Here is a 12668-nt window from a genome sequence, read left to right as displayed (position 1 = left end):
TTTTTGATCAAATAAATGCAGGCTTGATGAGCATGAGACTTCTTTCAAAAACATTAAAAATAGCAATGTGTCCAGTATTTTGACCGGTATATAATAGGACTATACAAAAATTTCTTCACATGATGTGCAAGAGTGTTAAGAGTTGACATTATATTAACATTAATACATTAGCTGATATGATCCTGTTATTAGCATGTTCACAGAGGGTTTTTTTTTTCCTTTTATACTCGTGGTTGCACCAGTAGTGACATCATAGGCTGTTGCCGGGCAATGTCAAGTTCATTGTCATGTGTAGACTCTACACTTCAGACAGGTCATGCCGGAGGCATTCTCCATATTGTGCTCTAGAGGATGCAGTGTCTTTGTTCCCCTTCTCAGGAAACCATGGTTATACATGTAACCTGAGACATTTATTATTATGTATTATGTCCACAAAAAATAAAAAATAAAATTGTATTCCTCGTTATGTTCATTTAGTGATCATTTTATTATTTTATATATACATATATTTTTTAAACTGTATTTTACTTTTTTGCTTTCAATATTTTGAATCTACTTGGAGACTTGTGTTGCTTAAATTATGATTATGATTTTTCTATTTGACCCTTCGCAAAGACCTGCCCCCCTTAGTTACTGTTGCTTTGTCCGATAAGCCATGGTGCTGTCAAGCACACAGACGGAAAAATACATTGCGGAGCAAAGAGGACACTGACAGCATGTTGACAGACAAGACAGAGCAGGTTACTTATGATATTAAACAAAGTCCCAGCGTTCAAATTGTGTAATTTTTTTGAAATAAATTCAAACAATAAAAAACGTTTTGTTGCTCTTTAATGTGTTGTGACTGTAGCGCCTCAGCTCAAGTGGCTCATGGACCGATCATCTCTTCTTATTAGTTCATTTATAGCATCATATAAACATGAATGAACATGTGAAGGAATGCTGTTTCAAATGCGGAAAGACATCAGTACACACCATTTTTCAAGTTCAAGTCTTCCGAGGTTAATCTTCTAACTCCTGACTTCTTTGTCAGACAACATGGCAGATTCAGCATTATGATGGGTTTTCAGAGCAAATACAATATTGAGAAATACTCTATGCTTAATATTGTCAAAATGCTGACAAATGTAACCAGAATGTTATCATATAATTGTTTCAGCTGTATCATTGATTGTTTATGTTGTGCAGGGTGAAGTTCAGGAAAGAACTATTACATAAGAAACTGCAGATGCGTGAATCTGAAGAAAAACAAAAACAGAAGGATGATAAGGAGAGAGAAGAGAGACTGCAAGCTTTATGTAACCAGGTGCATACACTGCATACAAATGCCCATACAGTCATACAATTCCACCTAATGATCTGTATCAGGGCTGGGTTACAGCTTCATTTTTGTGAAGCAGTGACAACCCGTTGTGAGTATTTGTTTGCTTTACAGGTCTCTAAAGTAGCTGAGGCCAATCCAGAGAGAATGATGGGAAACACAATGGCATGGAGAGTACGTCAACTTCCAGAAGAAGTGTTTGCATTGCAAAGACCACTGTACCAGCTAAATACATACACTGATAAACAGGTAGCAAGTGCACACAACACAAAGCAATACTGTAGATACCACACACACATTCACCTCCCACACACAAACACACATGAAGCCTTTTATTAGTCAACACAGAGACCAACAATTCAACCTACATTTTTGTTGAACCGGAATGTGTGTTGGTTTTTAGAATTAATTATTCATCTATATCATGCACATACAATATGGGCTATTTCCAGAAACACTAGATGTTGAATGACACCTATAATTTGTATTTCATATGTTAATTAAATAAATCATAAATTAAATAATTTATTTTTATCCACCTTTTTCCTAACGAGACTGCTTATTTTAGATTATGGCCACATTCACACAGCAGCAGAATACGGCTGTCAGTCCTGTATTTGAGTCTATAATACGGTTACATTCACACGCAGTACGGTTATTTACGGGAGTGACAACCGCATTCTATAACCGAACTCACACCCGGATTCTCAGAAATTCCTTGCTGTGTGAACGGAACAGGACTGGACAACTAGTTGTCTGTCACGTCATACAGTGCGAGAGAGACGGTCTTCTAAGGTATAGTTAGTGTGTGGTTTCGCTTTCGGTAACTTACAGTGACAGAGATATGAGCTGTGCGTCATCTTAAGGTGTTAGATCCAGTGAACTGATTCAGCGAACTGCGAATAGGTGTGCGTGCCAGAAGGGAGTGCGAGATTCAGTGAACTGCGAACTGCGATTCAGTGAACTGCTAACAGGTGTGCGTGCCAGAAGGGAGCGCGAGTGCATGGAAATATTAACGCGAAGGGCCTTGCATCACCAGTGCAGAACACCATCAGAAGCTAAAAGCACGCCTGGCCTTGGCGATTTACCTGATTGAATTTGGTGAGTGATGGTTTCAATAATTTTAATATTTTCTGGTATATCCAAGTTAAGTTACCCAGGAGTTCTGTTGACATAGACTTAGCTAACGTTAGCTACAGCTTGATGAATTGAGTCATTGAACACAGCAAGAGAGTACGCAACGTTAGCCAGCTAGCTAAAGCTCTGGTGGAAAATGATTAGCTAACGCTACCGTTTTTGAGGAGGTAGATTTTGATGTGAGGGGACTGACAAGGCAGAAGGTAAAGTGGTCCACCGTTCTATCAATAAGCAGACCTGCCAACCTGTATGCAATTTGTGTAGCGGATACACATTTTGACTTCAAAGTATGCTGGTACGATTTGTCACTCTAAACTACGCAAAGACCTGGTGACGCCTCTGTGCACGTGCAGTCCTCAAATCAAGCAACAGCAAAAGAAGAAGAGTTTGACCAATCATAGCGCTAGGTTCATCCCCCAAATAGCAAGTGGGGATGATTGACAGATATGTAAATTCTATCATTAAAAAGAGACTGAAAATCGACACTAATAAAGAATCTCTATCCCCCTTCATAATACTTAGTAAGGAGGCCATAATAATTTTTGACTCATGGCTGAAGTTAAGTTTCACCAGCTCTCCCCAGGTTGGCAAAAAAAGCATCTCAAAATGCATCAGATTGATGCTTTTGTTGGTTATTGAAGTTTGAATGGATGAACCCGTGGTTCAGTTGGTCTAAAAGTGATGAGACTTTTCAGTTTTTATGGACATCGCCATCTTTAATATTACATTGGTCACTGTCATTATGGTTACAAATAAGAGATACGGGCTTGACTCATTGCACGAATGGGACATTTTGAATGGGACATTTTGAGACTCACACCTGTAAGCAAATATGGTTGTCAATCCCAAAAACTGACAGTGTGAATGTGACCTATGTGTGGCACTTCTGGTTTGGGGAAGTTACAGACTGAAGCAAAAAAAAAAAGACTGAAACAAATCATTTCAATAATAAGGTTGCACTCAGGGGCGTAGCCATCATTTCAGAAGTGAGGGGGACAGAAATGTCAGATGTAATACTGATTTTTATCTGACCTTTGTCTAATTGACAGATTTTATAAAATATACAGTACATGTCAAATGTTTGGAATTGGAAACATTACAATTGTTTAATGATTTTGAAATACGTCTCTTCTGCTCACCAAGGCTGCATTTATTTAATCAAAAATGCAGTAAAACAGTGATATTGTGAAATATTATTACAATTTAAACTACATTTTAATATATATTTACATAGAAAACAGCTAATTTATTCTTCTGATCAAAGCTGAATTTTCAGAATCATTACTCTAGTCTTCAGTGTCACATCCTATAGAAATCATTCTAATATGCTGATTTGCTGTTCAAGAAACATTTCTTATTATCATAAATGTTGAAAAAAAGCTGTGCTGCTTCATATTTTTGTGGAAACCATGATGCAATTCAAACATTTGTGATAAGATTAAAAAAGAGAGTTTTAGAGAGAATTAAAACTTTTATTCATCAAGCATGCATTAAATTGATCAAAAGTAACATTGAAGACATTTGTAATGTTATAAAAGATTTATATTTAATAAATGCTTAATGTAATAAATGCTAATAAATTCTGTTCATTGAACTTACTATCAAAGAATCCTGAAAAAGGGTTTCCACAACAATCTGTAGCAGCACAACTGTTTTCAACATTGGTAATAATCAGAAATGTTTATTGAGCACCAAATCAGCATATTAGAATGATTTCTGAAGGATCATGTGACATTGAAGACTGGAGTAATTCAGCTTTGATCACTGGAAAGTTACATTTTAAAATATATTCACATAGAAAACAGCTATTTTAATTTGTAATAATATTTAGCAATATTACTGTTTTTACTGTATTTTTGATTAAATAAATGCAGCCTTGGTGAGTAGAAAAGACTTCTTTTCAAAAACATTTAAACATTTAAAATTAGCACTGCATTATTCATAGACTTTATTGTCAATAAATACCTTGAGCACGGTGTCCATTTTAGGACATTCTCACACCTTAGTCATACAACGAAAAGGCGTCATGCTTCAGACTGAAAGGCTTCAATCATTGGACAAAACAGCATCATGCGTCAGACTGAGAGGCTTCAGGTCTCAGGAAAAACAACGTCAGGGGCCGGTTGCATAAACCACTTAGACTAGTCTTAAAAGTTAAGACACTAATGTTTTTCTTGAAGAGTGGTCATGATTTTTTAAAGTCTGTTACATAAAAAGGTAGATTGGTGTAATTTGAATTGGAAAAATAACATTGATTACCCCTTGGTTAACTGCAATTTGGTCAAACTAGTTCTTAAGACACAGTCTTCATATAGTGACTAAGTTTATGCAACTGGCCTCAGGTGTCAGGTCTCGTACAATTAGGCATCGGACAAAACAGCCTCAGACTAAAAGACATCGGATGAGGTTCTATACAGAGAAGAACATGGCGATTTTCACATTGGTCAGCACTCTGCAGAAAAATAGCAATTATCTTAATTAAAATGTAATCGACAGTAGGTGGCGCTGGAATAGCAGAAATAAAGCCGTTTCCCTGGTAACCTCTGTACACAAAGCAGCTGTGGTTATAAAAACGCAGTCTAATAGTTCTAAAGATTTTTTTTCCCTTATGAAAATGAATCATAGTTTTACTACAAATAAAACAAAAAATTGCAGTTAACCATGGTAACCACAAATAGTTTATGGTGGGATTTGAAGTAAAATTATTGTTATACAAATAATATCAATCTAACAAAAAAACCATAGTTACCACACTTTTACTATAATAAAACCATGGTTAATTTTCATAAGTGTTCACGATAGTCTGCAATGCAAGTAATGTGTTATTTAGCTAACTTTTTATACATGCAAATAAAACTAGCGAATGATACAAATTAAAAAATAATTCAGTATGTTTTATACATCTTAGTGTAACATTTAACAGTTAGAACATGTTCTAACATGTTGTAACAGTTGCGTACACGTGACGTCACTTTGAGGTGGGGCAATTTGCATCCTTAAGTCCTTTTTGCCTGATGCTTTTATGTCTGATGCCTTTTTTTCTGAGGCAGTTTTGTCTGAGTTCGTTTCTTCTGATGCCTTTTTGTCTGAGTCCGCTTCATCTGATGTCTTTTAGTCTGTAGCTGTCTTGTCCGATGCCTAATTGTACAATTGAGACCTGACACCTGACGTTGTTTTTCCTGAGACCTGCCATTTTGTTCGATGATTGAAGCCTTTTAGTCTGAGGGATGACGCCTTTTCGTTATATGACTGAGGTGTGAGAATGTCCTAAAATGGACACTGTACTCGAGATGGCTTGAAAAGCACACATAAACCATAACTTGTTGCAATAGTGTTTTTTTTCCTTTTCTTTTCTTTTTTTTCTTCTTTTGTTTCATCAGTCAAAGTGTTGCTGCTTTTTATTCAGCTTGGAACGTCATAAGTTATAACTTGTACAAATCCTTTTTGGACTTTCTGTGAGAGAGTGCCCTCCGGCTTTGAGTATGAATGAAACACATACTGAAAATTACCCCCGAGAGTGTTGGCGCTCCATAATGTTCAGATCACCTCGTTTTAGATAAGAATAAAATGACAGGTCATGCATAGACTATCTTGTCTCTTTGAATTATATCTAGATTTATTCACATTGGCTACATGAACACACTTGCCTGTGTAATGAACGTAGGCCAGTAAGAGCTGTGCGTGTAAACTTCACTCCCCTGGCCTCAAGAAGCGCTCTACTGTGAAGGAACCGTAACGGTAAACACATTTACATGCCCACGGTTTGCATCCTGCTCAGAGCTGGTTGAGTAATCGTGTCTCTGTTAGGACTCCAAGCTATTCCAATGGCTCAAATAACTTTTAATAGGTACTCTTTTTAGCACCTGACTACAAAATCATGTTGATAAATGCTATTTGAACTATGTTAAAATGACTGTTAATGTCTGTATTAGTTAGCTTATGTACTAGCATAACAAAAAAAATTAATGTTTAATTATTCACTTAAAAGATGAGTTCACTTTCAAATGAAAATTACCCCAAGCTTTAATCACCACCAAGCCATCCTAGGTGTATATGACTTTCTTCTTACTCATGAACACAATCAAAGATATATTAGTAAATATCCTGATGCATCCGAGCTTTATAAAGGTATGAGCTGAAGAAAGTGCCTCCATCCACATCCATCCACATCCATCCATCATAAACATACTCCACATGACTCTGGGGGGTTAATAAAGGCTTTCTGAAGCAAAGCGTTGCATTTGTGTTAAAAAAAAAAATCCATATTTAACAAGTTATGAAGTAAAATATCTAGCTTCTGTATTCAACTTACGCAAAAAGCGGAACTGGTGTCGCGTCAGTTAAGCTTTTTCCCTAAATTGAATAGGAAAGGCGTAGGACGTAGTGGAAGCTTTTTGAACTGTGAGTCCGCGTGAACCGGAAGTTGCAAACGACTTTTCTCCAGTGCTGTGACGTATTTCCAAGTGAAACAGAATATTGAATAGAGGGCAGAGTTTTATTTTAGCGCTCCTCCTCTCCATCTCTCGCTAACGGTTGGAGGGGAGTGGTTTAAGTGTTTACAACCCAAGCCGTCAAACTGATGTCATTAGAGAAGGGGCACCATTGCAGAGGGGAGGAGCATTTTCAGATTTTGATTAAATATTATGAAGCCAAACTATTTTTTTGTGTGGATTGACTTTCACGGATGAATTGTTCACCACAAAACTAGCAATTTGAGCTAACAAAATAAATAAGGTCAATTTTGATTTCATGTGTACTTTAAATACGGAAGGTGGTCTGATGGAAGCTAGATATTTTACTTAATAACTTGTTAAATATGGATTTTTTTTTACACAAATGCATCGCTTTGCTTCAGAAGGCCACCGGATCCATGTGGAGTACGTTTAAGATGGATGGATGTGGATGGAGGCACTTTCCTTAGCTCATACTCATTGATCCTGCTCACTGCCATTATAATGCTCGGATGTGTCAGAATATTTATTAATATATTTCTGATTGTGTTTATCATAACTAGGATGGCTTGATGGTGAGTAAAGATTGGGGTAATTTTCATTTGAAAGTGAACTTATCCTTTAATATGCTATTATATTTATTATTAATAATTAATTAATTATGTTTATCAAGTGAAACAAATTACATTCAGTTTGTTTTATTATGCACTATATAGTAAGCTATACATATTTTAAAGAAATATTGTTCAGTTGTGCTTAGTAACATTGATATAGCGCTTTTTAGCGCTTTTGTCAAAGCGGCTTTACAGTGGTAACAGGAAACATCTCAGGTTACATATGTAACCATGGTTCCCTGAGAACAGGGATCTAGACTCTGCGTTTGAAACGCTATGGGGAACGTCACACCTGAACCAATGTCTGAAAGCCAAGAATCAAACCACTCCAATACCATTGGCTGGCGACAGCCTATGACATCATCATAGCGCGACCCGGAAGTATATAAGGAGAGCCTAGAGAACCAGTCAGTATCTTATCGTCTTGAGGGACTGTTCAGCAGGTAGCACCATAGCATGGCAATGCAGAGTTTCGTTCCCTGTTCTCAGGGAACCATGGTTACATACGTAACCTGAGATGTTCCCTTTTGAAAGGGAACTCACTCTGCATTTGAAATGCTATGGGGAATGATATATGCATGCCAAGATATAAACATCAAGCAGTTTCGAAAGAAACACCAGATAGCAACTCACCCTAGGGTCAACACAAAGGCTGTCATTGACAGCATTCCCTATGGCCAACAGCCCTAGCTGAGCCTCAAAGAGGCCTTCCGTAGAAAGCCTACCAAGGCTGCTCCAGGCCTCTGGGACCAAATCTTCAGAGGAAAGAAGGTCCCTTTGAGGGAATGTGGCCAGGGAACCAAAAGGAACCCTAGCCAGTCACTAGAGGGGGAAAAAATACTCTGCTCAATCCTAGGATCTAATCAGCACTTAATTATTTGCACTGAGGAGGCTGTGCGCTGAGAAAAACTGCTACAGGGGAGCACAAACCAGCCTCTGGCTGACCTTAAATGGGTGGCCTCATGGAAGCCTTCAACCAATTATCAGCTTGGGGAGCTAAGCACTATTACAAAAACAACCCTGACAGGGGAGTACAAAGCTCAACCTAACAGATAGACCATACTGTAGACACATGATCATGGAGGCCAGAAAGGGGCCTACAACATGACAAAAGTTCTGCATAGAGAACTACATATCACACTAGTATACTTAGTCACAAAGTGGGAAGTCCAAGATCATCCTGATAAGGCCGCACACTTAAACATCTATCTTGCTGGAAGCAAGAACAAACCACATGACTAAAGTACAGCAGATAAGACTGTAAGTGCTCACATAACAGTCCATCCAACACCATCCAGCGAGCAGTGCACTTGGTAAAAGAACCTTTAAATTTAAAAGCAAGAGGAGTACAACATATGCCATAATGAACTAAGGGAGGCCCAAAAACAGGCCTATAACCTCAGTGGCAATCATGACACACCCATGGTGATGAGACACATAGAAACTAACACCAAACTGTGCCAACATGCAACCTGAAAGGAGGCCTAAATATGGCCTACAACTTCAACCACGTGGCACCAGCTAGTGGTTATAACTCAAAGTGAGAGGCATACACAACCAAACTCCAACATGCTACACAGGAGGCCCAGAAGGCCTACAACTTGCAAACACGTGGCATCAACTAGTGGCAATCATAACCACACCAGCCAGCAGGCCATGCACTCAGTAAAAAACAGCTTTTACTCTTAAAGCAAGAGGAGTGCATGTTCTGCCATCATACTCTACCTAAGGCCTACTCTTAATTAGAGTCGGGCGTGGCCAATGGCAGTGTACGGTAACCACTAGGAACTGTGCAAACATGTAATATGAAAGAAGGCCCGGTGGGGCCTTCAACTTCAATAACACGTGGTGTCAGCTAGGGGGCCATCCTGACCCAACCAGCCAGCAAGCCATATACTCAGTAACAGCTTAACCCCCTGGAGAAGTTTTGACATGCCCTGACATTTGTGCTTTTTTCAGTTGTTCATAAACATATTAATGACAAAAGTGTCATTACACTGTATTCAGCACAAACTAGGCTACAATAATATGTAAGGAACATGTATGTACATGTTTGTGTTTTTGAAGGAATAACGTTTATGCATGGCTATTGAAAAAACTAAAATCATAAGTGACTGAAATAAGGCCAAAAAAAAAAAAATTAAATCTGTGTTCACACGACTTCTGGGTATTGGAGGTTGTAGACTAGAGTTTTTGCTTCAAAATGATGTAAAATTATCCTGCCTACTCATTCATATAAAACAATAGAGAGATTTACATTTTCTAAGACATTTTTTGTCAAGAAACACAGTATGGAGGCGTGAATCATCATGAATAATGCTGTGATTCACACCTTATGAGCCACATAATGAGCTATTTCAGTCAGGTAGGCTGTGAAAAAACCCTCTGTGAACATGCTGATAAGAGGATTAATGTCCACTCTTGACAAAAAAAAAAAAAAAACAGGATTTTTGTGATCTCATGCATGCACGTATTATTGCACATCATGTAAAGAAAATTCTGTATAGGCCTATGTTAAATTACAGTACCAGTCAAAAGATACACATTTTTTAAAAAGAAGTCTGAAGTCTCTAACCAAATAATGCTTTTCTATTTTAATATACTTTAAAATATAATGTATTTCTGTGATGCAAAGCGTCTGAACATTCCTACCTCTATGGCATTTCATGTAGGCTAATATATTTGTTATATAGCCTAAATGTTAATGTGCAGTTGACAAACTATACATCATTAAAAAGATCTAAGACTCAAGCTTCACATTTTGACTCTTAAAATCTTATATATACCGTAATTTATTAATATGCTTAAAAGCATGCACATTTGGAGAAATATTGATGGATTCTCATATGTTAATGTCAGTTTTCTGTATAGAGGAATAATATTTATTCAATATTTATTGTCATCACTGTGAGCGCTGGATACTGTGTTTTCAATTCATACTTTCAGCCGGAGGGTGCTCTGTGCACCTTTAGTCCACAAATATCATGTGACATTCCAGGAACTAACAGAGGCTTCCAGAGATCGCTATAACATGCATATAAACACTTTTCAAGATAATAAATATATTATCTTGTATTATATGGTGTATATATGTATTGCCTCAGAATTTGCGTCTGAATAGCACTCTCACCCCGTGGGCATGGCCGCATTAGTGGATAATGAGCTGAATCACGGGCGTCTGACATGTGTCTCTTTTCATACAGATTACATAAACAGAGAATTTTTGTTTTCAATTTGACTTACGTGATTTAAAACATTTCAACGTTTCTTTAGACATAAGTCAAATTTTTTGTGATTAGTATTCACTAAGTTACAGTTCATTTTCTGAGAACTATCAGATTGGACTTCATTCAGAGGGAGACGAGAGATCACACATCATGTTAGTTTTCTTTATTTTACAAAAAGCACAACATTTTGTTTATACTCTGAGTGTACACAAATAAAAGAAGATATTCAACAGATTAAAATGGTTTATAACTCTTAATTGTATGTACAACATTGACTAGTATTTTGAGTCTCTCTCACTCTGGTAAGAAAAAAAACGAGGTGGTATCGCCGGTGATACCTCCGACTCCAGAGTGTTAACTCTTAAATTAGAGGAGTATACACTCCACCTCAGTACTCTATGAGAGGCCTAACCTAGGGCCTACGCTAAATTGAGATGGGCGCAGCTGATGGCAATAATGGATCATAAAAGACCAACACAAAACTGTGCCAACATTTAATCTGAAAGGAGGCCTAGCGAGGCCTACGACTTCAGCAACACGTAGCACCAGCTAGTGGTCTTGAAAGGGAATGAAGCTCAAAGGGGACCAGCTCTAAACCCAACAAACAGTTGTGGGTAACTAGCTTAACACAACCTGAGCTAAGTCTACACATTCCAACAGGCAATGTACCAATAATTATACAATCACAGGGGGTACACTGGGATGCCAACATGGTCTAAGGGAGGCCTAAGAAGGCCTACTACCTCAAACATTTACCTACCTTTGACATTTACTTACTAATGACCTTTGTCATTAGTATTCACTAAGTTACAGTACATTTTCTGAGAACTATCAGATTGGACTTTGTTCAGAGGGAGACGAGAGATCACGCATCATGTTAGTTTTCTTTGTTTTACAAAAAGCACAACATTTTGTTTACACAATGTGTACACAAATGAAAGAATAAACTGCATAAACTTATCTATGCAAAGACAAGGGCCTACCACCTGAGAAAACAGCACCAGGGAGGCTAATAACAGCCTGCTACCTTAGCTGTTAACCTCAGCTATTGCACCTACATAAACAAGGGGAAATGGGCTTACGGCCTAACAACTCCCTCAGGAGGAGGCCAGAACTAGGAACTATACAACCTCACAAGGGATAGTAATACAAAGGGTGGTTTATAACAATAAACACCTAAACCTAGTCCTAGCCTGGGCCGCTAAGCTGTGGGCCTACGGGGCCACACGCATAGCAATGCCTGGGCTTCACCTCCGAATCTCCATAGGTAAGAGGAAATAAAGCGAAGCTCAACAAGCAAACAATGTCAGGCGGCCGATTAAGGCCGACCTAGACATAGATACTAACTGAAGTGACGAGTGCTAACTCAAACTTACTGTAGCAAACACCAGATGAGCAGCTACTCTAAATAACAGGTGGCTAAGAGGCGGCCATTTTGTGGCCTGCACCAATATCGTTCTAGCCAACCTATCAAACTTCAGTATGCCCAAAAACACCTCTTACTTTTCCCGATTACATACTCACAAAAACCTATACAGGAACCCAAGGTCAACATATTTAGAAACATAAATATAGGCCCAGCTCTCTTTCCTGTGGCTCGAAGACCGAAGACTCCTGTTTCCCTTTTTTTAAACAAGGAAGGATGGAATCTAAGGTTCTTTAAAGCCTATAAGAGCCTCCTCTACTATCAAGCCAGAAGGCGGGCCTTTAGAAAAATATTCAAAGGCCCAGCCGTCAGCCTGACTGTTTAAAAAGCACCTGAGTATGTAAAATTAATCCAAAACCCAGGAGGCGAAGGAAGAAGGGGCGAGGGCAGCTGTAAAGTTGCCCTTGCAACGAGAGGGAATCGATTACTCATGCTATTGGCGTATGCAATCTATCACCTCCCTTAAAACCTGCTTCTTCCTCCTCGAGTCCA

General features: G+C 38.2%; 1 protein-coding gene across 1 annotated transcript in view; it reads left to right on the top strand.

Moving 5' to 3' along the window:
* Positions 1 to 12668, top strand: part of LOC137036191 (coiled-coil domain-containing protein 148-like) — a 147064-nt gene that overhangs the window by 119210 nt on the left and 15186 nt on the right. Inside the window, exons 9-10 of the mRNA XM_067410228.1 lie at positions 1189 to 1306; positions 1436 to 1570. Coding sequence (XP_067266329.1) covers positions 1189 to 1306; positions 1436 to 1570 — 253 coding nt within the window. The remainder of the gene's footprint in view (positions 1 to 1188; positions 1307 to 1435; positions 1571 to 12668) is intronic.

The sequence above is a fragment of the Chanodichthys erythropterus genome, chromosome 14, assembly GCF_024489055.1.
Source record: "Chanodichthys erythropterus isolate Z2021 chromosome 14, ASM2448905v1, whole genome shotgun sequence".
Lineage (NCBI taxonomy): Eukaryota > Metazoa > Chordata > Actinopteri > Cypriniformes > Xenocyprididae > Chanodichthys > Chanodichthys erythropterus.
Note: the sequence above shows the minus strand (reverse complement) of the source record. Positions and strands in the feature narration are given on the sequence as shown.